Consider the following 24,807-nt stretch of genomic DNA (forward strand, 5'->3'; position numbering starts at 1 on the left):
TACTAATGTGCCCAATATTTACTCTAAATGTGGTCCAAATTGACATTGCCGTAATTCCCATTTTTCTTCCTCTCCTGTTTTTTTCTTTCATAATACATGCTGATTACAACCAGGTAAGGTTTTGTTTCTTATCATTGCTATTTCATACCTGTACCTTTTAGCTCTATGCACTTCACCTACATATCAAATTCTTCTTATTGTATTCTTTGGCTTATGTTTGGACACAATGGAAAATTATTTTAAAACAGCTATGATGGTATAAGTTCATCTCTAAAACTTTATATACAAACTTTATACAGACAGCTCTTTTAAACAGAATTTTTTGGGGTTAAAATTAGGTCATTTTAAGGTTGAGCATATGAATGACACTGCTAATAACAGAAAAATAATCTAATCAAATAGCACTTCAGACAAACAGGTACAAACGAGATTACAAAAAAAAAGTGCTTAGCAATTTCCTGCTTTTTAAATTTGTGGGAATTTTTAAAGTATTTAGTTTTCTCTCCATCTAACTGATTTCATTAAAAAGAAATGCAAATGCATCAACTTTAACAAATTCCATGCAAGTAATTTATCTTTCTTGCCTCTGAAAAGAGTTTTACAAACTTACCAAAATCATCCTAATCTTTGTATTAGTAGCAATACTAAAGGCACAAACATACATATTTAAGAGTCTCACTTTTATCTACATCTGTAAAGCAGAATGATGGTCTTAAAATGCCTGCTAAAATCTGGGAGATGACTGCTATTTTGGAAAGCATGAGACCAGTTACCATGAAAAAGAATTGTTAACAGTTAAAAACAGAGCATAGCTTCAAGTTGCATTTTCTTTGCTATGTCACACTCCTCCCCACGCTAAGAACTCACAACTGCCTGCAAATCACAGTCTATTCCCTTTTGTGCCAGTACAATTTCTTTGTAGATCCCACCAGAAACATAAGATCTCATGATTTCTAAAAGCTTTCAGGCCATCAGTTTTGTTTCATTTTGTAATTCATTTCAGGGCTCCATTTTGGAGCATAGCTTTACAAACATACAGGCGCAACTGTGAGAATGTGAACTTCATTCACTCTCTACAGAAGAAAAAACACACTTAGGGTTTTGATGTACTTAGAGGGAGTATCAATACAATTCTCAAGCGCCAGAAGGAGAAAGGGGTTTGGCTTTGTTTTTATTTCCAAGGTTCCTATCTACAATCACAGTTTGTTCTACTGCTTTTGTTTTAGCTTTGAAGGACCCTTAACTACTGCTCACAAAGGTTTCTATTTTCACACACACAAAAAAATCCCACTTAAGTTAAGCATCATTAAGGATTAAAAACATCTCCAGCATTCTAACAAGAATAGCCAAGGAAACTGAATCCCCCACGACAGGCTGTTGTCCTTGATGCCTGTTCCAGAGGTAATCTTCTTCTCCTTCTTGGTCTAGAATTTCCTGCTCCATTTTGAACTAGTTTGTAGGCGCCATACAGGCCACAGACAGAGGAAGGGAATTGAGAGCAATACAGATTTTATAGTCACTTGCATATATGCAGTTCCTTAAATCAAATTTTTTTTGTTAGGAAATTATTTTATTACAATAAAAAAATTACAGGGAAAATACTTTTGGTCACCTCACCCATCTTCCTGCTAGTATGACTGTGTCCTATTTTATCCTCCCTGAAAATGCAGGGGTTTTTTATTTTCCGTAGAGCATTCACCCACCTAAGGGAATATCAGTCATCATCTTCTACATTATTTTATACACCAACTTCAGAAAGTGGAGAGAACACAGCTAATTCCCTGTACTAAGAGTCATGGCAGAAAGGAAGCCCAGCCAAGCCCTCTCCTACTCCAAGGTGTATTATTTTCAGCACCTGCACTATGTGCTCCCCACAGTGCCCAGAAATGTGGTGCTCAATAACATCAAAGCCTGACCTTAACTGAGAATGCTCATAATCACTTAGTGTTTGGGCAAAAAACCAGGAGCTCTATGAAAAACCATTGGCAAAAATGGAATAGTAATTTTTATACAGTTTAGGTCAATTCAGCTTGAAAGGCATTTTGTGGCACAAACTACAAGACACTTTTCTAGCCACAAAGACTTTCTTCTCAACACTTTCACATTCAGTAAAGATGCTAGTACTCTTTAACAAAAAAAACCCAAACATGAACACAAACTCCCTCCACGAAAAAATGTTAAAAAACCCAAACAAACAAGCAAACAACAACAAACACACACACAAAAACTCCAAACCCATAACTGAAAAGAGTATTCTACTGGAAGCTTATGAATTAGATACAAATAAGGAAACAACAATTCCATGTAAATACATACTTTTTAAAAAAAACTTTGCTTCCACAAAGCCAAAGAATAATTTAATTTGTCAGGCTCTGAGGTAATATGAAGATAATAACATGTGTACATATACAATGGCAGATTACTTTTGCACTTGTTCCAGACCTCTTGCTAGAGCAGCACACTCCTGGATGTTGTCTCCAGTGGTAATAATGTGCAGTCTTCCTGACATTCACACTAGCCTTACTCCTGCAACCCTTTTTGACAGAATTAAACACATGTCAATTTCACCTGAAAATGGGGCATGCTTACCTGTATATAAAGACACATACTAAAATAATAGCACTTTGGTTTTGACACACAAAGCTATTTTTGCAGTTTTATAGGCTAATACATGTTTGGTCCACAATTTTTATTTCCATCTTTATTTAAAAAAAAAAAAAAAGGAAAAAGGCTAATGATGAAAGCACACTACTGAAGTGTTTCATAAAACAGTGTTGGAAGAACAGAATGCCTTTTTTTATTTATTTTTCCAGGGTCTAAAGCCATATCACTATAAAAAGCCAGCAGTCTTTCAAGTTGGATTGGAATGTTTTGAAAAGAAATTATTTTATTGCAAAAAAGGGAAGAAGGAGATTTGAACAAGCATCCTCAACGTGATGTCTCCCAGCAGTGCTTAAGCTACAGCACTGCACTTCTCATGCTCTGCGTTGACAAATATGTTTCATCTGTCCATCCATAAAGAACAGACATATTAGATGCCTTTTTTGATTTTTCTTTTGCAGTTTTTTGTTGCCATATCCTTCTTCTGTCTTACTGTTTGCACACTTCCTCAAAAGATCTACTATTGGTCTGTGGTTCACCCTTGCAATGCACTCAGATAAAAATGCCAGATTCTTCTCTTCTGAAAATAGTAAACACAACAGGTATTATACTCCATCCTAGACAAGCATCACAGGCCTCAATGTCAAAGTCAAGGATGGTTTCAAGTGCTTTGTGACTCCCTGAGGGCCACAGAAGCATACAATTGCAGTTTGAAATGGTAATGTGAATTTTAAAGCAATTCCACTAAAAAAATAAAATCCAACTATGATTCACTTGAATTTTCAAGAGCTTTCCAGAATGGTGTTTTAGATACCAGCTTGAGAACAAAGCACTGCATCATCCTGCATAAACCTTCTCAGAGTGCATCATTTTCCTGCATGACAATCATCCTCAGTTTTACTCCAAAAAACCTCTTCAGGTTCCACTCAGCTACAGGTAGCTCTCAAAGAACACCACTTTCTTGCATTTCTGTGCTCCTCATTGCCTTTAGTGCCTCCACCTCCCCATATCTGTTTCATGCACTTCTGTTCTGTGTTACACCATTTTCAGACATCACTGTGCCTGCTTACCTGCGGTCTGCCTGCCTACAGTACCCTTGACAAATTAATGCACTCCAACAGAGCAGCTCTTTGATGCTGAAGTGAAAAAGTTCTCCTGAAAAGGTTTACCTTTTCCTCCTCTAAGTTGTCCCAAATAGATCTGCATTTGGAAAGAAATCAAATAGTGCCAATATCAGTACTAATACCCAGCTATTCTTCATCTCATCGATATTATCTCCAACCCATTTCGGTCCTCACAAGAAAGACTTTCATTCTCACTAAACAAAATTTAGTGATACAAATTTAGAAAGAGGAAATTAAAATGTTCACTCAAGAACCTGGTAAATTTTAGCATTTGAAAGTACAGACAGGAATATACTGCCACCCCGGAATTCTGAAACTGTGTAGAAACTGCCTAAACATCTTGCATTTATATAACACTGTGCTGCACATCCTTTTGGAGCAGAAGATACCCTACAGCATAACAAGGGTTCTAAGGCTTCAAGAACAAAGGAAACTAAAAGGAAAACAAAGGATTATAATGATCTATTACTTTATCAACCACTGTTCAAAAATAAAAGGAACAGAAACAACCATAAAAAAAAAAAGTTACTAATTATATGTGGCACTACTTGATAGCTTGTATTGAATTTATTAGCCATAGCATGAAACTAAGGAATTCTGTCCCACTTGAATGGCAACTCTGATGTTGGAGGAATTTCAAAAGTATTTTGGAACCTGTTGCATTTCTTTGATTGGAGAACAATGCATCTGTTCCTACAAAAATGAGATGAGAAAAAAGAAGAAGAAAAAGGAATGTGAAGAGGCAAAGTGATCTAAAAATTGCAAAAAGGAAAAAAACAGCTCACTAATTGTTTCACTGTTGTCAAAACTACTTTCCTGAATCTACAGAAAGCTTTCTTCCTGCCTCTAACTGCATCTTCAAATAAACCTCCTCCTCCTAACTATTCTTAAGATTTTCTAATAAAAGGCACTTATTTTCTAATAATAAGTTCAGGTATTTTCAGGCATAGGTTGCCTGAAAAACCATTTGTTCCTGAACAAAAGATGTATTTGTTTCCACGTGTGTATGGTTAGATTTTGAAACTTGTTTATTTAGGATTCAGAATAGAGGAGTAAATATGACAAGCATTTGAACTCCTCTGTGCAGTTACTGAATCCTACACTCAGTTCCAGGTTGCAAACCTTCCAAAACTACCAGGTATGATGGCACATCTAAGTCAACACAGTATAGTGTCAGTCCTCCTGAAAGCTTAAGCCCATGACTATCCTAAAGATACAAGGAAAAATATCTTCACTGACACAATCAGGCATTGGAATGGGCTGCCTACGGAAATGATGGAATCACCATCCCTGAAGTGTGCAAACAGCATGTGGATGTGGCACTGAGGATATTGGTTAGCAATGCTAAGTCACTGGCTGGATTTGATGACCTTGAAGGTCTTTTCCAGCCTTAAGGATTCTGTGATTCTTTAATACATTTCTCCAACTCATGAAGGAGACAAGTGCACCCTTTAGTGCTAAAGTACCTAACCAAAGAACCATACACCAACAGCAGAGTAGTAGTAGAGCTCCACAGAAATCTAGCTATATGCAACTTGTTTTGCTGTCAAATTCCCAGTCTCATAACATGACTTATTCCAAGCATAGGCATCGCCCAACTTCTTGTTTCTGTTGACATAGCAAGAGAACCAAGAAATAATCTAGTATTTTTAGCCTTTTTAAAACTCTGCTGTGCCTCCCTTTATGCACCAGAGGTAACACAAAAAAAATATTAAAAAATACAGATCAGGCATTACTAAAAAAGAGAGAGAAGCATTTTCGGTAGATTTGGCTCTCTTTTGCCTTTTGTATTATCCTATCATTACTCCAAGGCTTCAAAATGTATTCTTAGTAACAGGATCTGTCTCAATGTGGAAAAAAATGTTTTTTCCTCTGTCCTTTGAAATCTCTTTCTATTAGTGTCTTGCCACTGAGTGTGCATTCCTAGAAATATGTGTTATTTCATTAGTTTTGATTTTATACAATCATAGTGAACAAGATTTTCCCAGAGGCTGTAGGCCATGCTGTGGGTTGTGGTTTTCCTGTGAAAGAGGTCATATTTCATTTCATTTTAACCAGTGAAAAAGGTCACATGTCATAGCAGCTTATAAAGTTTGTTAAACATTTATACAAAGCCAAGTGGCACAAACTGAGATGCCACACAGTTTCAGATACCAGACTCCTGTCATTGGTAAACAACAGGAAATAAGATGAGTGAAAATTGTCTCTTCTGCATATGATTGAGGTGATGACCCACCTTCTTCCACCTGAAGAGGGACTGGAAGGAGTGTCACAACACTGCTAGACACCTGCTTGATGTCAAATGCTCAGCGTTGATACTGTTTGATGGCATGTACTGCGTATTTATTGCCTCAAGCAGGACAGATGTTTGCAACGCAGGAGATGTTAACTTTCTACTCTTTCAAGAACAGACATATTATTTCTCTGGAAAGCCAGATTTGGCAATTACCTTAGTCGCAAACTGGCAAAAAAATTAGCAAAAGTAACAGGAAAGCAAGTCCAGCAATTCTGTAAAGTGGGCAATCAAACTGCTTTTAAATTCAAAACCATGCTATTAACCCCCACAGACGCTTGGTTTGAAACTCATTAGCATAAGAAGATCACTTCTCCTTGACAGTATCATTTTTACCAAAGCTCACAAAACTATGAATTTAAAGAACTGACAAAGAAAAAGTAAAGCACAGGAGAGAATTATAATGGTGAACACAAATGTAAACTGAATGCAAATGAAGAAGTGTGGGCTCCTCCCATACTACTCTGAGCAGACCTGGTGAGAAGCCTGTCACATAAAACACCTAATTAGTTTGTAATAGTCTAAGCAATACAGAACTGCTGACAAGGTATGAACCAACAGAGTAATCGGAAATTATGCTTCTCACCATAATGTTTTTTAAAGGTACATGACAAAAAAGCAAGGTGTAACCTGCCTGGTATTGAGTTGGTTCGGCAGCTGCTCCTTGTCACCCATTCAAGTGTTTTCACAGCCTCTTCTGATATGAGTACTGACATTATTAGGAAGAAAAGATAAGCACTTATCTGTCTACAAGACATGCAACTAATTGTGTATAGAGGAGGAAACGTGACTGGAGGAAACATGACAGGATGCACAACCCCAAAGTGGTCCCAAAGTAAGCTGTGGGGGCTTGACCCTGGCAAGATGCAAATGGTCTGACACAGAACAGTTTTTCTCCTTTGGGCTGCACAGTACTTTTACTTTACTTGTTGTTACACAGTAATAGAATCTGTAATTTTTTAACCCAAATTAAGCTGTTTCATATGCAATGTCCTCATATTTTAGTACTATAAAAGAGACACTGTTCAAATGCTTCAAAAAGTAATTTTTTTGTTTCTGTGGCTAGCCGTACTCTTGAAAGGTTTACAAAGGAAGTTTGCAAGTAAAATACTATCAAGCACTCAGTTTGAAGCTGAATCTTACACTAGTTTAACTTCATACTGAGTACAGTTAAAGCCACTATAAATCAACATAAACTATTGCTCTGCCACCACTCAGCAGTGCTTCTTCCGGAAGAAAGATAAATCCATTACACAAATTTAAAGGTATGACCAAGTTTCTCAAGTCCTCTGCAGGTACTTTGACTGAAATCTCACTTCATGAGTATCTCTTCCTCTGCAGAGAAGATGAACTTATGATTGCTTTGATCAAGACCCCAAAGGCAAAGGAGCCAGCTGTTCCCAGGGTAGCTCCCCTGCCTGCCCACTCCAAGGATCAGTACCCCACTGCTCCCTCTCTTACAGGTCAGCACAAGATTCAGCAGCAGGATATGGCTCGCCTCAAGTTCCCCACTCCAGCACTGAGCTGCTGAACCTCAAATTCATGCTGATGTTCCACTAGGCAAACATACCACTCAAATACTGTTGAGCTCCACATGCCAGACTACACTCCCTGGTAAAGGAGTTAAAAAGTTTGTTGGAGAGCAAAAAACAAATTATAAATTAACTTTAAAAAAACAAAATCCAAGAGTTGCCATGCAAGGAAGTGAAGGAACAACAGAAGTTGACTTTGGTAAATATTCCCAGACTTTAAAAGTTATTTAAATATCATGAATATGATATTTTCAACCCATCTGGCCCAACTTCTTTTTTGCCTTTCAGAAACTTAAGAAGGCAAAATGATACTTGTTAAATGTCACTTATTTTCAGCTCTTCCATCTATTAAGACAGACATCTTCTACCAACTACGGGTCGTAAACAGATTTTAAAAGCATATAATAGAATGATACAACTGTTAAGGCTGGAAAAGACCTCTGAAATCATTGAGTCCAACATTTAAGCTAGCACCACTGTGTTCACCACTAAACCATGTTTCCAGGTGCCACATTACACTGCTTCCCTGCGGAGCCAATTCCAATGCCTGACTACCCTTTCAGTGAAGGTATTTTTCTTAATATCTAGTCTAAACCTCCCCTGGTGCAAACTGAGACCATTTCCTGTCACCTATCACTTGCTGCATGGAAGAAGAGACTGACCCCCACCTGGCTATGACCTTCTCTCAGGCAGTTGTAGAGAGCTATCAGGTCTCCCCTTAGCTTCCTTTTCTCCAGGCTGAACATCCCCAGATCTCTCAGCCACTTCTCATCAGACTTTTGCTCCAGACCCTTCACCAGCTGAGTTGCCCTTCTTTTTGTTATACCTCGTCCACTTCTGCCTCTGCCTTCAATTCTCAAAGGCAGCAGTCAACATCAGTGTGACAGATGACAAGGCAGAAGAGCAATGCCAATAACCTGAGACTCACTGTTAGACAAAGTCCAACTTTCACATTCATCTCTCCCTAAACGTACCCATTTCTTAGACTACCTTATCTTTCTACCATAGAGTCAGTAAGACACAGGCATGGGAGAGATGATGGTTTTTAACATACTTGTGAAGGTACCACAGAGTTTACTGCCTAAGTAAAAGCAAAGGGAAAAGGAGTGTCCAGAAGTACTGCAAAAGCATAGCAAAGTGCTGAAAAAATAGGGTTATCTTCCATTGCTACACACAAATGACAGCAACAGTTCTCCATTGCTACACACAAATGACAGCAACAGTTCATCTGTTAAGACACTGTACAGTCTCTGAGAGTAAGAGGTAAGAAAGTACATAAATGCCTGAGAATTTGCCATGAATCCCATGGATGTCTTTGCTTCATCTGAAAAGACTGAAGTACCAAGCCTACAAAACCAGTTTGGGGCAAACAGGAAACAAATTTTGTCAGAAAAAAAGATGTAATGAACAACAGCATTAAATAAGAGAAGCTCACCAGATCTTTCAGTTTTCCAAATTCCCTCAAGGCCCTCAACTTTAACTCTGCCCAGCAATGAAATGGGTCATCAAGTTTAAATTTAGTATTTGAGCTACTTTTCTGCTGTTTATTGGGACTGACAACAGCACAGCTACACATTACGGACAATTAATTTTACTCCTGTGCAAACCAAGAGTTTCACTTCTAGCTGTAGGCTGAGGTTGCCAATGCTGCAACCAACTATAAACAGTCAATTGGGACCATCTTCTTCTTTAGTTCCAAGACACAAACAGGTAGAAAGTCCTAAGAATGTTTTACCATGAACAGAGCATGTGTAGAGGCTGTAACCAGTCACAGGGTTTGAAAATTTCTGTGATATAGTCTGTATTCATAAATTGTGCATATAGCCAGATGAAAGAAATGTAAGTATACTGTAAAGAAATCCTTACTATAAGCTGGATAATCAAATAATGTAAAATCACAATTCAAGTCAGATAATTAAGTACACATTGCAGTACAACTTCCAGAGGCAAGTGCATACTCCTGGAGCCACACCACCTAGTAAATGGTTACTAAGTAAAACGTCAAACTACTCACAAGTTACAGAACGCAGGTTACACAGCCATCCATTTATATGCTGGTAAGGAAACAAAAAAGTCCTCTCAGCATTTTAAAAATTCTGGACCGCAGCTTCATTTTTTCCTCTAATTAAATGGATTTAATCAGAGGTAATAGCTATGATAGATCAAAACCAAGCAGTCTAATGCAAGATTTGCTGTTCACTGTAAGTGCAGAATTTCTGTCTCTCATGGTGGAGCAATTAAATTTCTGTCATCTTTCTGTAGTGATGTGACTGCTGGAATCGAGTTATAAATTTCAGGCTCATTTTTCTGAGTTGTTCCACACACTCAAGATTATAGTGTCATTCTTACTACCACTCCTACAAATACAAGGACCTTTCTCATTCTGAAGCCTCCTCTTAGGGAACTTTCTTCTTTCTTAACAGCAGCAATATTTATTAGGGTTTAATTCTCAGAACAAAACTCATTTCGCAATGTACACCTTGCCAAAAGCAGTAACCTTGCTTGTTCAGAAGCACAGAAAAACCCTGAACCAGGACTATGCTGTCTGAGGCTATCCAGGTCTCCAATTAGCTCTTCTAAAGAGGAATAAAAACCGTTTTATCTCAATCACATCCTTAAACATTTCTGCATTCATCCAAGGCCTGTCCTACTTTGTTTTTGCAATTGTTAGAGACTTACAAATAAGCTTGATGAGAAAACTAAGCTCAATTCAAGGGTGCACATACAAGCTTGTTTGTGCTCTGAGAAGGAAAAAGGTGATGTTCTCATCAGAGAAGAAACTGGCTGAGAGGTAGCTGATGAACGTGGGAAGCAATTTACAATTGTTTCGTCTTTGGACCTCATCATAGTTCTTTCAGCATTATTACTTTCAAGTGTTCTCTTTTTGAAGGCTCTACAGATAAAAATAACTCCTCTATTTTGAAAAAAATAAAAAAGGCCACATAAATGGATCATCCCCAAAGGCAAGGACTGAGATGGCAAATGAAAGGAGTACATGCTCAATTCTGCCACCTCCTACTTCTCAGAAGTGGGATCATTTTACTAGCATCCACCAACTCTCACTGTTATGCCACTCCACAAACACAAATTCTTTTCAGAGAAAAAAAGAGGGCTAAACTGAGGTGGAAGGGGAAGGACCACCATATTTCCCTAAATATTGATCATGTGCAGATCCTGCCTGCATGCCATACAGGCTGCAGAAAATCTACAGTGTGAATTAAGTAATTGATATAGTTCTGATAGAAGAAAAGATTTGTTTCTCATTTACTTTGTTTTGGGGTTTTTTTGTAAAAGATAGGAAAAGTAATCACAATGGCAAACCCAGAAAGCAGAATAGCATACCTATTGAAGTAAACAGAGCAAAAAGGTCTAAATTTTGTTCACAGTCCAGAAATATACAGAAAGTCTGTAAAAACCAGGAGAAAAAAACCCAAAACATATGCTGCTATTTTAACAAGTAAAAGATAGTAATTTCAGATCTCTAGGCTTCTACTTACTCTGTAGAATGATGAATATGTATTATCAGCTCAGTTTCAAATGTAATCAAACCCCAGTTCGATTTTCATAGAATCATAGAATACCCTGAGCTGGAAGTGACCCACAAGGATCATCAAAGCTCTTCAGAGCCTCAAGAATCACACCATATGCCTGAGAACATTGTCCAAATGCTTCTTGAGCTCTGTCAGGCTTGGTGCTATGACCACTTTTCTGGGGAGCCTGTTCCAGTGCCCAACCACCCTCTGGGTGAAGAACCTTTTACTAATAACCTAAACCTCCCCTGACACAGCTTCATGGTGTTCCCTCAGGTCCTGTCACCGGTCACCAGAGAGAAGAGATCAGTGTCTGCCCCTCCTCTTTCCCCTCACAAGGAAGCTCTGGACTGCTATGAGATGCCTCCTCAATCTCTTCTGCTCCAGGCTGAAGAGACCAAGAAACCTTAGCTGCAGCTCGTATCACTTCACCGCTAGACCCTTCACCATCTTTGTCGCCCTCTTTTAGACACTCTCTAGTAACGTAATATCTGTTTCATACCGTGGTGCCCAGAACTGCCCCCAGCACTCGAGGTGAGGCTGCCCCAGTGCAGAGCAGGGTGGGACAATCCCCTCCCTTGCTCAGCTGGTGATGCTGTCCCTGATGCCCCCCAGGACACGGGTGGCCCTCCTGGCTGCCAGGGCACTGCTGGCTCATGTTCAACTTGCCATCAACCCCCAGACCACTTTTCACAGCGCTGCTATCCAGCATTTCATTCCACAGTCTCTCCATACATCCAGGGTTGCCCCATCCCAGGCGTTGAATCTGGAATTTGCCCTGATTAAAATTAATTTGGTTAATGATTGCCCATCTCTCTTAATTTGTCGCAGTCTCTCATGTGTTACATTATCCTGTTAAAGCATCCAGAAGTTAGGGGAAATTATTTAGAAGAAAATAAAAGTAAATTAGCATAGTAGAATTCTAATATTATCTTTCAGCAAAAGTATTACACTAGCAGTTTTAACAAACCAGCACAATTATCAGTTACTTTTTGTCTTGCATTACCAGACAAAATCCTGTAAAAATTCTTCTAATACATGCATAAAGAAGGAACAAAAGAAAAAAAATACTGATATTTCACAAGGAATCTCTACATACTATTTATGCTGAAAAAAAGAGCTCCCCCAAGAAGTCCTTTATGGTTAAGAATAAATTCACTGATTAAATAAGGAGAAGGAAAACCAAGAAAAGAGCAAAGCCTTCCATAGGACAAATTGCAATTAGATAACTGAATCTAATGAAATCTGTGGAATGGATTTACAGAAGAAAATTGGATAACTATCGAGAGACAACACAGGGCAAGAATAATTTATTTATCCTAACAATTTTCAAGCATAAATGGTAACTACAGATCATGTGCAAAAATACACACCAACAAATACCTTATCTAGTAATGTGCCTTACTGGATCTTCCTAATGATGAGTAATAGCAACAACTTTTTAAGAATATACTCCTACTTCTCACATTCCTCTGTGAAGATATTCAGCACCAATTGTGTGACATTTCTGAAGCCCTTCAATCTTTCTACACACTTCAATTTTATTTATTTATTTATATGCTCCTCCTACGGTTATAGAAAACTACCACAGTAGTTTTAAAAAGTCTGGACTAGGTAGCCTAAGGAGTTACTGCTATTAACAGTTGGAAGGAATGTCAGAGTGTGTGTCTATGCGGATAGTTATCAAATCAATTACTGGAGGAAAGAAATGTTAAATAAACACACCACTTCTGGGGATCACTCTTTGTTTGCAAATCAAAAATCTTAATTAGCGACACAGAGTATCAGGATTGTTAATTTGTGCTCCTCCTACCTGTCAATTGACCCTATAGCCATAAAAATAATGATACTCTGTACAGAATCTCCAGTTTTTCCTGTTGCAATCAACAGTCCAAAAATCTGAAACCAAATTTACTATTAAAAAAACCCTTTTACACAGCTGATATCTTACACATCAGTTCTCAAATGTCACCTAAACTCATGAATATGTCATAACAGAAGCAAAGGGATCTTGCAGATCAAAGATGTGCTTCCTATTACACCAGTTTGTTTTCTGTGTCTAGTTCATAGACATTTCACTTCCCTTAGATTTTGAAATGCAATTAAATATTTGAAAAAATGAATCATTGTAATAAAACGCTGTTAATTGGATTTTTAATTGGAAGTTCCTTTTTTCTCTTTCTCATACAAAACACCAGCAGCAACCAAAGCAACCGAGATCACAGGACAACTTGGGCTGGAAGGCTGTGTCTGGCAGCCCACCTGATCCACCCCCCTGTTCACACTGGGGCTAACACAAGCATAATTGCACATCTGAGTATAAGCAAACAGCAAATCTGTAACAAAAACCAGGAAAATACAGTTTAACAAAAATCATGGGGTCTGATCACAACTCTTGCTAGTCACAAGCAGTATATTTCCTGGGAAATGCAAATGTCTCTTGCCACTTGAACCACCTGAAAGAACCAAAGAACACCTTACTTTTGAATTTCCATGGATTTATTCCTCTGGGACTCTGTATTTCATCTGAAGCTGACAAAATGTACTCTATAAATATTTATACAGCATATAGCAGATTTTTTTTTATTTCTCAACGTACAAATAACATCCACAGAGCCACAGGTTTTATGATTACCTCTCCAGGAGAGATAATTTAAATACTAATTTTAAATGTCAGCTTCAGATGAAATGAGTGAATAAGAACTGTTTAAATGTTCTTTAAGTAGTGTGATTTGTAGTAAACACTAATGTATTAGTATAATTAATTTTAGTTAGCAGAAGTGAAAATAATAGCCCAATTCATTTACCTTGCTCAGTATGCTTTTTTATTAATAGGCTTTCTTTTTCTAAATACGCAAGAGAAACTTCTATTGTCATATACAGATTAGAAATGTAAACACTTAAACACTTCCCACAATGACTGACTTCAGAATTGATTCTGAGTATTATCTCAAAAAAAGCAAAGAACCGGTGTGACAAAGAGCACTACTGCCCCCTAATGAGCCAGACCACAAAAGCTCCTCTGTAACAGCATTTTGTGTCTTTCCTGAAAAAAAATCAAGTCATTATATCCATGAATTAGGAAAAAAAAAAAAGGGAAAAATAAGACAATCATTAAGAACATATACTTTAACTCACACCACATTTCTGCACAAAAGGCACATACAAAATTTTGGAGAGGGGAAAAAAAGATATCTAGTAGCTACGATTTTCAGATACTTAATGCACCAAGAGATCATGAAGACGCAAGATACACCATAAAAATTACCCACGCTTCTGTTTGTATCTATGCAGGTATTAGTTAATCTTTTATACTAGGATGTAATCCTGTAGTGATCTTCACACCAACACAGATTTTTAATGTCTGTGCTTTGAGAGCATCAGTTTTCTTGTTGCACTGTTTTATCTAAATGCCCATCACAAGTTTATTCTAGGCTTGTAATTATCGCAAAGTAATTCTGATCTTGGCATCTAAACATACCCACAAAAAGAAGTAGGAGAGGTAACAATTGAAAAGTCTACTATCTGAATTCTGTTTGTACAGGAAACAGAAGAACTTTCTGTCTTACATGAAAGTGACATTTTTCCCTCTATATTTTTTTTCTGCCGTAAGAACTGAATCTGCATTCAGTGCTCACCAATGCAGCTTGAGCACAAAATTTTGTCTGGTTCCTGTATCTGCATTTCAAAAATACAGATTGCAATGAAATGCTCAAAAAAATACAGCTGCTGCAAGTCTTAGTGAGAAGCACAAACATAAGCTGTGTATTCTCTTTTATTCCACCATAAGTCAGATATTCCACTCACATTAGTACAAGTACTGGATTTAAATGCAATGCTAAAGCAGCGCTGAGTTCTGATTTCTCCCCTCAAACTCCTTATACTGAATTTTTCATAGGTAAACATTCTGACAGACACCACAGAACTGAAGACTCCAATTTCCATTATCAAGACACAGTTAAAACTAATTCATGTGCCTAATTTGAAACATGCTGGCAATCAAAAGACACAGGTTTTATGAACAAAAAATTATGTTCATTAGTGAGTTTGGGTATTGATATGCCACCGAGTCACTAAAATCCTTGAACTTAAGACTCTACCTTAAAATCTCCAAATATGGGGTTTCTGTGGCCTCACATACTGTCATCATTCACATAAATACATCATTAGCCTAGAAAGGTTGCAAGTGATGAGCAATGTCTTACATAACTACACACATGGTAGAAGGCTGCAACCTACTATGTATTAAAAGCATAAGAACTACAATCATATGCTATGTGATAAAAATAAACTATCTACATAAACATTTTAGAGACCTGAAATAACCATATTCCCTACTTCTGTTACAGCCCAAAGAGCTGGTAACACAGCACGCAGTCTATTGAATATTTATGCTATTATATCAGTACTTCACAATTCCAAGTGTTTACTATAACCTTAATGAAATATAAAAATGAAAATAATGACAAGAATAACAACAAGAGTTCCAATGGATGCCTCTAACAGAACTTTCACAATAAGGCCATCACCACAACCCATTCCAACTCTGCTGACATATATTTCTTACCTTTGAATCTTCATTGCTCACTCCCAGCTCCAGCACAGCTTGAGGAGACTTCAGCTTTGCTTGCATGGACTCTGCCATTTGAAGATTAAGTTGCCATCCAATTGTTTCAAGCTATAAAACACAAATTTAGATGACAATCAGATGGTTCAGAAGCACTGAGGTCAACTTTGAAAACTGCCAGTGGTCTGTGTCAGTGAACACAGTGTCACGCTCTACAAACGTTACGCATTTGTATACAATTCATTTCCCTCAAATTATCTTGGACTCCAAGACAGATTTGTTTCTCCTCACCAAAACTACCCTTCAAATTGCCTATGACCACTCAAATAAAGCAACTTCCTATGTCTCAGATCTGATGGAACCAATCCATAGAACACAACTCTGGGTCCAGAATATGGTTGTTTCCTCTTCTCGAGGAAGTTTATCAGCAAAGCTGTGGATTCAATTTCATTTCATATTTAATTTTCTTTTAGGAAAAAGAAAAAAATACCAATAGATAGCAAACCAGCTAAAAGTGGTGATTCCTTAATCCACAGATCTACTCTTATGTGTTGTACCATATGCAGATCTTAACAACAAAAATAATTCTGCTTTTTGAATCATTAATGCTGAAAAGACAAAACCCAGGTATGCACGTGAGCAATAGAATTTTTAATAGAAAGCTAAAAAAACCACATTACAGATTATTTTTTAATCATTAATATCAAGTTCTATTCAAACATTACTGTCCTGGGGTGATGTTATGGAGCCGCTTTATTCCTTACCCGTCCGCTCAATGCCCAGGGACGCTGTTTCTCTAAGATGGACCCAGGGCCGGGGCCACGGGCCGAGTGCGGGGCGGTTTAACGGGGCCCTGCGGCTCCAGGGGCTCAGCAGGGCTGGGGAGGGAGTGCGCCGGGAGCGCTGTGCTGCTCTTTGGGTTTCTTCTGTGTTCCAGCTAGCTGGGAAAAGGTTCTGTTGGTTTTTTTCTTGTTCTTTTTTCCCTTTCCTTCCCCTTGCCTCACTGCCTCCCTTCCCTCTTCGCCAGCCCGGGGGGTTCACAGGGTGGCCCCGGCTGGTCCGAGCCCGGGTGTCTGTTCCCTCTCCGGGAATCTGTTGATTTTGAGGGTTTTTTTTCCCCGTTCTACCCTGTTTTGTTTGGTGTTAATAGACTCGGTTTTTTTCCACTTTCATTTGCTGTGACCCACTTGTCTTATTGGTGGAGGAAAAGGAGAGGCCCTTCTTCCCTTCAGAGGAGACACTCATTCCGGAGTGTATCCTCCTGAAGTTTTGTCTCCAAAACCGAGGCAGTACAGCTCATGCACAAATGAAGTACACAACAACAGAACTACAAGGCTTCCACAAAATCATCCTCCTGGCCTTAGTGAATAAAAGGAACTGGACAAAGTCTTACCATCTGCCAAGATAATTTACACACAAATTCTTTCTAGTCTAGTGTCTTCCCTCTTCTAGTAAATATTGTGGGCGACTTGGTGAAAGTGTGCCACATCTTGGTTAATCTCTTACGTAATGTAATCTAACAGCTAAATTCAGCTAAGATCATTAACAGAATAAAGCCATGCCAAAGACCTTGTATTGTGAACTGCAAAACATGCCCTGCATCCTCCAGTGACACAAATCTCTAAATGAAAGATAGGTAAGGGTGGCAAAAACTTCTTCCATTGGCACAGCTCAAAGACAATTTCTTGTAGCTATATGATTTACATTTACATACTAATGTATGTTTTACTGCATTTATCTGTACACTGGATCAATCCAAGAACTGTGTTAACAAACACTAGCCACCACATAACTAACCATACCAAAAGGAAAACTATATCATGACATATCCTAACCACCCAGGCAAATACAAGATGGTTAGGGAGCTTAGCCAAGGCCACAGTTAAGGGAAAGTCACAGTCTAGACTGACTGTGTGTACAGCTATAGGAATAGGACAGCAGGAAGAACTTCAGCAGGTCAGCTAGCAGTCTGTCAGCTTCTCTGCAATCAATGTACCATTCAAACTTCAATTTGTCATAAAAATAAGGAAGTTTACATTTAATCAAATGCATGAAAGCATGCAGACGACACAAAGGGACCCTGTGAAGATGTTCCAAGTCTGGTCCACCTCATTTTGAGCATAGCTTTAATAACAGTATGCCCACAGCCTATGAATTAAAAGACGCTTTAAAGAAAAGTTATATAATTATAAAAGCAGATGAATTTTTAATCATAATTCTGCTTTGATTTTCTCTAACTTGATTACATCTTGGTTAGTGAAAACAATAGTGCATGGCCCATCCCACCCAAAAGCAAGGAACAATCTAGAGTGGATTCTGTCTACATGCTCAAGTCAACCACATCAATGGACAACTCTGCCAAGTCCCTGTGCTAACCAGCATTTTCCAGGAAATTACACCAGGATGATACAACTAGAAATCATTTTTCTCTCCACAAACTTCAATGAAATTAAGAAATCAACTCTTGATTCTTTCAGGAGTATAAAGATAGTACCTAAAAAAAAAAAGTTCAGTTAAGATAATTGATAATGGTCAACAGAAAAGGACTCAGATCCTTGGTTATGGGATATAGTGGTGGAAGCAGCCCAAAGCAGGCAACTGGGAACAGAACCACCTATTGACAAAACATCTAAACACGAAGGACAAACACAGAGACAGCGAGTTCTGGAACGTGATGGCTCTTCATACTGCAGTCACTATGGTTCAAGCCCCCTGCTCCTCAACTTAGAAACACCCTTCTATCAGCTACTTAAACAGTTCATTACTGTAGTAGGGAAACCAAGCCTTAGAAAGGATAGCAGCTTACCCAGGATCATAAAACAATGCCTCTAGAGACAAAAACAATATGCAAGGAAGCCTGACTTTTAAGACTTTTCTGAAGCTGTTATATACTGTGTACTCTGTGTAGCATGAAAAACAAACCACCAAAAATGAAGAAATTCAAGTGCGTGTTTTCTATTTCATTTTCAATACACATCTATCTCAGAATACTGTAGAGGGCTCAGAACAAATACAATATATGTAGCAGCACACTGGCCTGAGTTAATAGCTGAAAAGCAGCTGTAACTCTTGTTTTATATACTGCTTTACCTTAAAAAATTGTTTTCCTGTATAATTCATGTCTGTTTTCTCTTTTAACATAGTTGTATGAGAATAAGTTTTAATTAATAAATAGCATGCTGCCTAAAGCATCAAAATGGTCCATTTTCTTGAAAGAAAAGTGCAGCATGTATCTGGCAACGGTTGTGTTTGTTTACTTAGAAAACATTCAACATCCTGAAATGTCAATTAACCTTTTGAGAGTAATGACATGTTTTTGCATGGCATTTGTGTCAAGGCACAGTATTTGTTAGTCACAAAGTGGTACATACTTTAAGGCAATTTTTTCAAATATGAAAGGACTATAAAATTGGTTTTTCTGTAACAAGTTTTACACCAGAAGTAAAAAGAACAATGGGAGAATGGTGTCAGAATATGTGATATACTAACTGAAAAGCATTTACTGGGGTAGAGGAGTATTTCTCCATTCCTAGCACAAAAACAAAGCCATGTTTTTAGCTATTTTAGACCTTCAGCTTCTTTTCACAATTTCATCAGCAGGTTAGAAATGTGCGAGCTACCTTGTCACTGCAACACTAAACACTGTTGAAAATATACTGTTTAGTGCTGTAACTTCTCATTGATATCTCTGGCACTTATTTAACCTCAAGGTCATGTTTAGGAAAAAAAATCCAAAAAAACCACAAACCCAAACAGGTGCAAGCTGGAAAAGGGGAAGGAAATAAACACAGGTACTAAACAAAACCCATAGTAAGAATTTATGAAAATGCTTCAGATCTGCTCCATGAATCCTTTGGCAAATAAGTCAGGGCAACAAAAATATGACGAAGCTTTCAACAAACCTTGCAAATCCTCGACTCATGTCCATTTTGTTTCATTCAGGCTTTTGAAGAGATTACCATGGCACTCAGGACTAACAAACACCGAAGAACTTACGCACCTCCCCCTTCCAGCACTCACTCAGTACTGGCTGTACAAGAGATAAGGCGTATCTGTAATAAGCTCTGTACTCCCTTACCCACATCGCTTCTCAGTAGCCACCCACAGCTGTCCCAGGGCAGATCCACACTAGAAAGCAGCTAGTTACCCTACTAGAAGAGGATCTGACCCTTCCAATTAAGATAAGCAGCACCTGTACAGTTACATAAAAACATCACTTCTGGTCTGTCTGTGATGACCACAGTCATTTTCTTCCAGTGTAAAACACTGGATCTTCCAACTCAAGCCCTGTCCAGCAGACTATTTTCCAACAGCTAAACAGTAGAGTGTAGTATTTTACACAGTAAGACAAGATCATCACCAATCTAACATAACTATGGTAAAACATTTGGGTGAAAGTCACTCTCTTGAAAAAAGCCCAGTGCACTAAATGTCAAGGCAGCTTTTAGAGCTGATATAAACCTCAAGCACAATCTCCAACCAAATCAAGGTTCACACAGACAAAATTAACACCCACAGAATCCACCATTTCTCTTGTCACTTACAGCCCATTGTGTTTTTACACACTCTCTTTTCCTTTCCTGGTGTATTTTCACCACAGTTCCTTACTTTATTTTTCACTGCCCATAAACCTGAACTGAGAAGAAATTCAAGAAGTCTGAGAAACAGAACAAGTTTCTGTATTAGTTGTCAAAAAATACTTCTCTATATATATTTATTTTACACTGCTCAATGAGAAATCACATAAATGCTCTTTGGCAAAGAAATTCAGGCTAATCGTCTTAACTATACAAGAACCAGGCTATCAGACTCAAAATTAAGGACTACCACTTTGAGAAGGAAAGCAGAACAAATGTCAATAACAGGCATGTTGTGGGGCTCCAACCTGAAGGAGCAAGGATGGAGCCCAAGTGAATAAGAAACTGACACTAAAAAATGGTTGGCAATGACCTCATTTGAACAAACAAAATAAGGCAAGTATGGTGAAACAGGGAACAGAATTTCAGAATTTCAGAAAATATGTATTCACCTAAAATTTTTTACCCAATACTTCCAACTTCAGCCAAACTTCTGAACCAGGGTCCAGTATTTTTAAAGGACAACAGAAAAAAGGGGCCTAAATACTCAACCAGTACCAGAGGAGGGAAAGAGGATATTTTTCAGTCAGTCTTGGCTGATAAACTCAGATCACACCTCCTGTCTGTCTCTTCACCCATGAATACTGGAAGTTTGATTTAATTTTAAGCAGAAAACTGGAATTTTCATGTAAATTACCTGATTCTAGAAGGGTCATAACAAACCTTTCCAGAAACTAAATGGCTCTCAGAACTCACTGATGTGGCACAGCTTACATCTTACCACAGTGCCAATAGGATGCCATACCATGCAAACCACTGTTTCTCATCCATGATTTGGCACCTGTCTGTACCTTAGGAAGTGCTTTAAACATAGACTCACAGAAAGTAAGACCAACAATGAGTAAACAAAGCAATGAACCTGCAAGAACTACATTATAGAAATACTGCTCGGACACATAAAATCAACAGCACTGAGGTTTTTATAACCACCAGGCATTTAGACAGTTATGAAACAGCCAATTACTTTACAGATCAAATTTAACTGTCATGAAGACCTAGCTAATTTGTTCAGGTTCTTGCTTTCCATTTTCTTGGCAAGATTTGCTGCTTTCAAAACACCTAGCTTTCACTAAGTAGAATAAGATGTTATAATCAGAAAACATACATGACTCAGAACATGTTGACAATTAATCAGCATTATAGGTTAAATACTACGTAACAATCCACTATAGATTAACTGGCTACAGGAAAGCCTATGAAGATCCTGTCATATCCAGTATTAGCCTCTCTGGCAAGCAAATGACCCTGAGCATTTCTACAGGCAGAGAGAGAAATTATGATTAGCAGTTAGCAAAGAGCAAGAAAAAGAATTCTCAAAACCAGTGTTTCATCTTAAAGTCTAAGAAGTGAGAAAAACACACTTCTGGGCTGAACTTGTTAATAAGCCTGATGGGCAGAGAATGCAGAAGCAATTCTAAACTGGCAGTAGTGTCGTGTAGTTTCATGCTTATGAAGGAAAAAAGGTTATGAAAGCCCTGCATGGAAAAGGACATACAGCATAGGCAAACTAACATATCCAATTTGTTGAAGTCTATTACTAGTACAACAACAAATGTTTTCAGTACAGCTAAAAGGTAATTGGTAAATAAAAGTGATAACATTACCATATAATTGTTAATCTTTGAAAATCAGCTGTATAATGCAGTTTTACAACAGTATTATTTTAGTTGGGTATTTCTTCCACTGTTAATGGGCTATGGCTTCATTTGTCTGCTTGAACTTTTTTTAAAGCAACAAAACTCCCCAGCATGTGCCTTTTTAGGTAGCAAAAGATTTTCATTACCACAAAGTTGCTAAGAAACTGCTGAAGCTTTCCAACATGACTTAGAATTTTAAAGCAAACTGAGCTTGTGGCCCACGGTCAGAATTAAAAGCCAGTAACATGACCACAAATGAAAATAAATCCTATCATTCCTTCTGAAAATTCAAATCTTGGTACAAAACTGAGTGCTTGTAATCATAGAATGGTTTGTGTTGAAAGGGACCTTAACAATCATCTAGTTCCAACTTCCCTCTCCTCCACACACATGGACACCTTCCATTAGACCAGGTTATGTACAGCCACATCCAGCCTGGCCTCGAACACTTCCAGGGATGGGGCATCCACAGTTCCTCTGGGAAACCTGTTGCAGTGCCTTGCCACACTCACAATAAAGAATTTCTTCCTAAGATCTAATCTAAACCTACCCTTTCTCAGTTTAAAGCCCTTACCTTTTCATTCTATCACTACATGCCCTTGTAAAAAGTTCTTCTCCAGCTTTCTTGTAGCTACTTTTGTGGAGTAGGCCCCTCCTGGTACTGATGGTGCTGAAAGACTTGATTAACATGGACACACCTGTTCTTGGTTGCCAGCAGCCTTCTATGGCACAGTTTGCTTCTGTAGACTTGCATAGCTAAGAAATAACATCCAGGCTTCCTGACTTTACGTCCATACTCAAAGACTGAGTTCAGGGTAGTTTAAGTGCATCTATAGTTACTTCTCAGGCAGTCTGATTAATTTGAGGACATGCTAAAACAGTGAGATTTACTTTATTTTTTCTGAGGTTTTTAAAAACTGCATAAAGGAAACACAATGCCATTAACTTCTTACTGACTCATTTTTTTACAAGTACCACAGAAAACAGTCTTCCATTAGGCTGAAGCCCAACAAACTATTTCAGATAAAGTAGGTAAGTTACAGCAGCACAGAAATTAGTTTCATGCTCCACTGGTATATAGATCCACCCATTTGATTTTCAAATAATTTAATCCTTATTTTGAGAGATCATTTAGTTCAAAATGATCTGGTATTTGTGATGACTTCAGTGTTACTGAACATCACATTATGCTTTTCAGAGCCTGAGAAGAAAACTGACATGCTTGAAGCCCTATTAAAAGCACCAAAATAATGCACAAGTGCATGGCACTATTTTTCAAAGTTACACTCTCCTCATCTACTACTAAATGTGGTGTATCTGTAAGAGCATGTATCAGTTTACACACAGCAACTACTCTTGGAGGTTAAGTTCAGATTCACTACATCAAGGCTGGAGTGCTCCCTACTTAAAAGGCTACCTTACTTCATAGTTAAAAGTCAATATTGACATCTTAAGATTCCAAACTCTAAACTTCTACTATTTTAGTGTTAGGAATGAGTAACTAACACTGTGCAAGAGTGCATAAAAGGGGGATGAAAACCCAACCTTCAGCCCATTCTGGAGGAACTAGATTTCTGACACCTGAAGAAATAAGGAACTCCCCTTGAATAGCCCCAGTGTGAGCAAAAACTGTACCTTAAAAATGAAGCCTGACAAACTGAAGAAGTGCACTACATAATGTCGGTGCTTGCAGTAATGGGAAAAATAAACAACTCAATGTCTCTGTCCACATGTACCTTAGCAAGGTACCTATAATGTCCCAAGTACAACAACTACAGAAAGAGAGAAATTACATCTTATTTTAACAAATGGAATCAGAATTTTGTCATTTTATCTCAGATATTAACTCATTAACTTCAATAATTTTTCTGTCTATATTGAGAGGTATAGTCCAACTTTAAAAACAAAACATCTCCTGGAAAAACTGAAAGGGCTGTTTATGTAATTTAAGCCACCTGTATTATCCTCACGGAAACTGTTATGAACAGTGAAGGGATAATGGGATATGAAAGACATCGTCACGAAATCTTTTTCTCATATTACTACAGCAGTATGTATCACACTGACAACAAAACAATAAAGAATGTTTTCCACTCAACGACATACTTTGAGGAAATAAATAATCCACAACATAATAAATTTTCTAATGCAGTTCTTTCACTTACATTTTTTCAGTTGTTCTAAGCAAATAACCTACAGGAAAATGAGTATGGCCATCCTTTCATTCAGTTTAATTTTTGAAAGAGTAACTGCCATAGTTAGTTCCTGCACTGAAGACAAAATAGTCCTCAATTCATTGTAGAAAAATAAAATCAAAATACTCATGTTTAAAGTTTGAGAACCTCCTCATCTTTCAATAATTAATTAGACAAAATATACTAAGACACAGTTAAATAAATTAATGATTTTCACTTAAAGGAAGTACTGTAACATGTATGTATAGTTTTAATGTAGTAACTATAAGTTTTGTATGATGGGAGAGGACTAAATGTGTATTACATATTAAAAAAACCCCCATTGGTCTACAATGCATTAGCATAACTTTATACCTGTGTAATCACACCAGCATAAAACTAGAGGAAACCATTAAGTCTTCTCTCTAAAATTTACAGCTGGAGGTGCCAGTTCCACTTTTCATCAGCAAACTCAGCACTACAGAATCAAAAGTCAAAATTAGACATTAAAATGTCAATTTTGCCTGCTGTGATGATGAAAATAATTTAGGAATGATTTAAGGGTGACAAAACATCCCTGACTAGGAACTCCTTCAAAAACTCTCTCCCACTCAAGAAAAAGAGTATTACTGCAGAGGAGACAGCAGGAGGATGAAGCCAAAAGTGTACTCAATATAGCAAATAAATATTAAAACAGAAAAAAAGGGGCAAA

General features: G+C 37.8%; 1 protein-coding gene across 4 annotated transcripts in view; it reads right to left on the bottom strand.

Moving 5' to 3' along the window:
- Nucleotides 1-24,807, bottom strand: part of COMMD10 (COMM domain containing 10) — a 113,342-nt gene that overhangs the window by 72,629 nt on the left and 15,906 nt on the right. For all 4 annotated transcript variants that reach the window (XR_005603855.1, XM_039567271.1, XM_039567272.1 and 1 more), the window contains exon 5: nt 15,648-15,758. Coding sequence is in view for 3 of the 4 variants with exons in the window: in XM_039567271.1 (XP_039423205.1) it covers nt 15,648-15,758 (111 nt within the window). In the remaining variant the exon portion in view is untranslated. The remainder of the gene's footprint in view (nt 1-15,647; nt 15,759-24,807) is intronic.

Source organism: Corvus cornix, chromosome Z, assembly GCF_000738735.6.
Source record: "Corvus cornix cornix isolate S_Up_H32 chromosome Z, ASM73873v5, whole genome shotgun sequence".
NCBI lineage: Eukaryota > Metazoa > Chordata > Aves > Passeriformes > Corvidae > Corvus > Corvus cornix.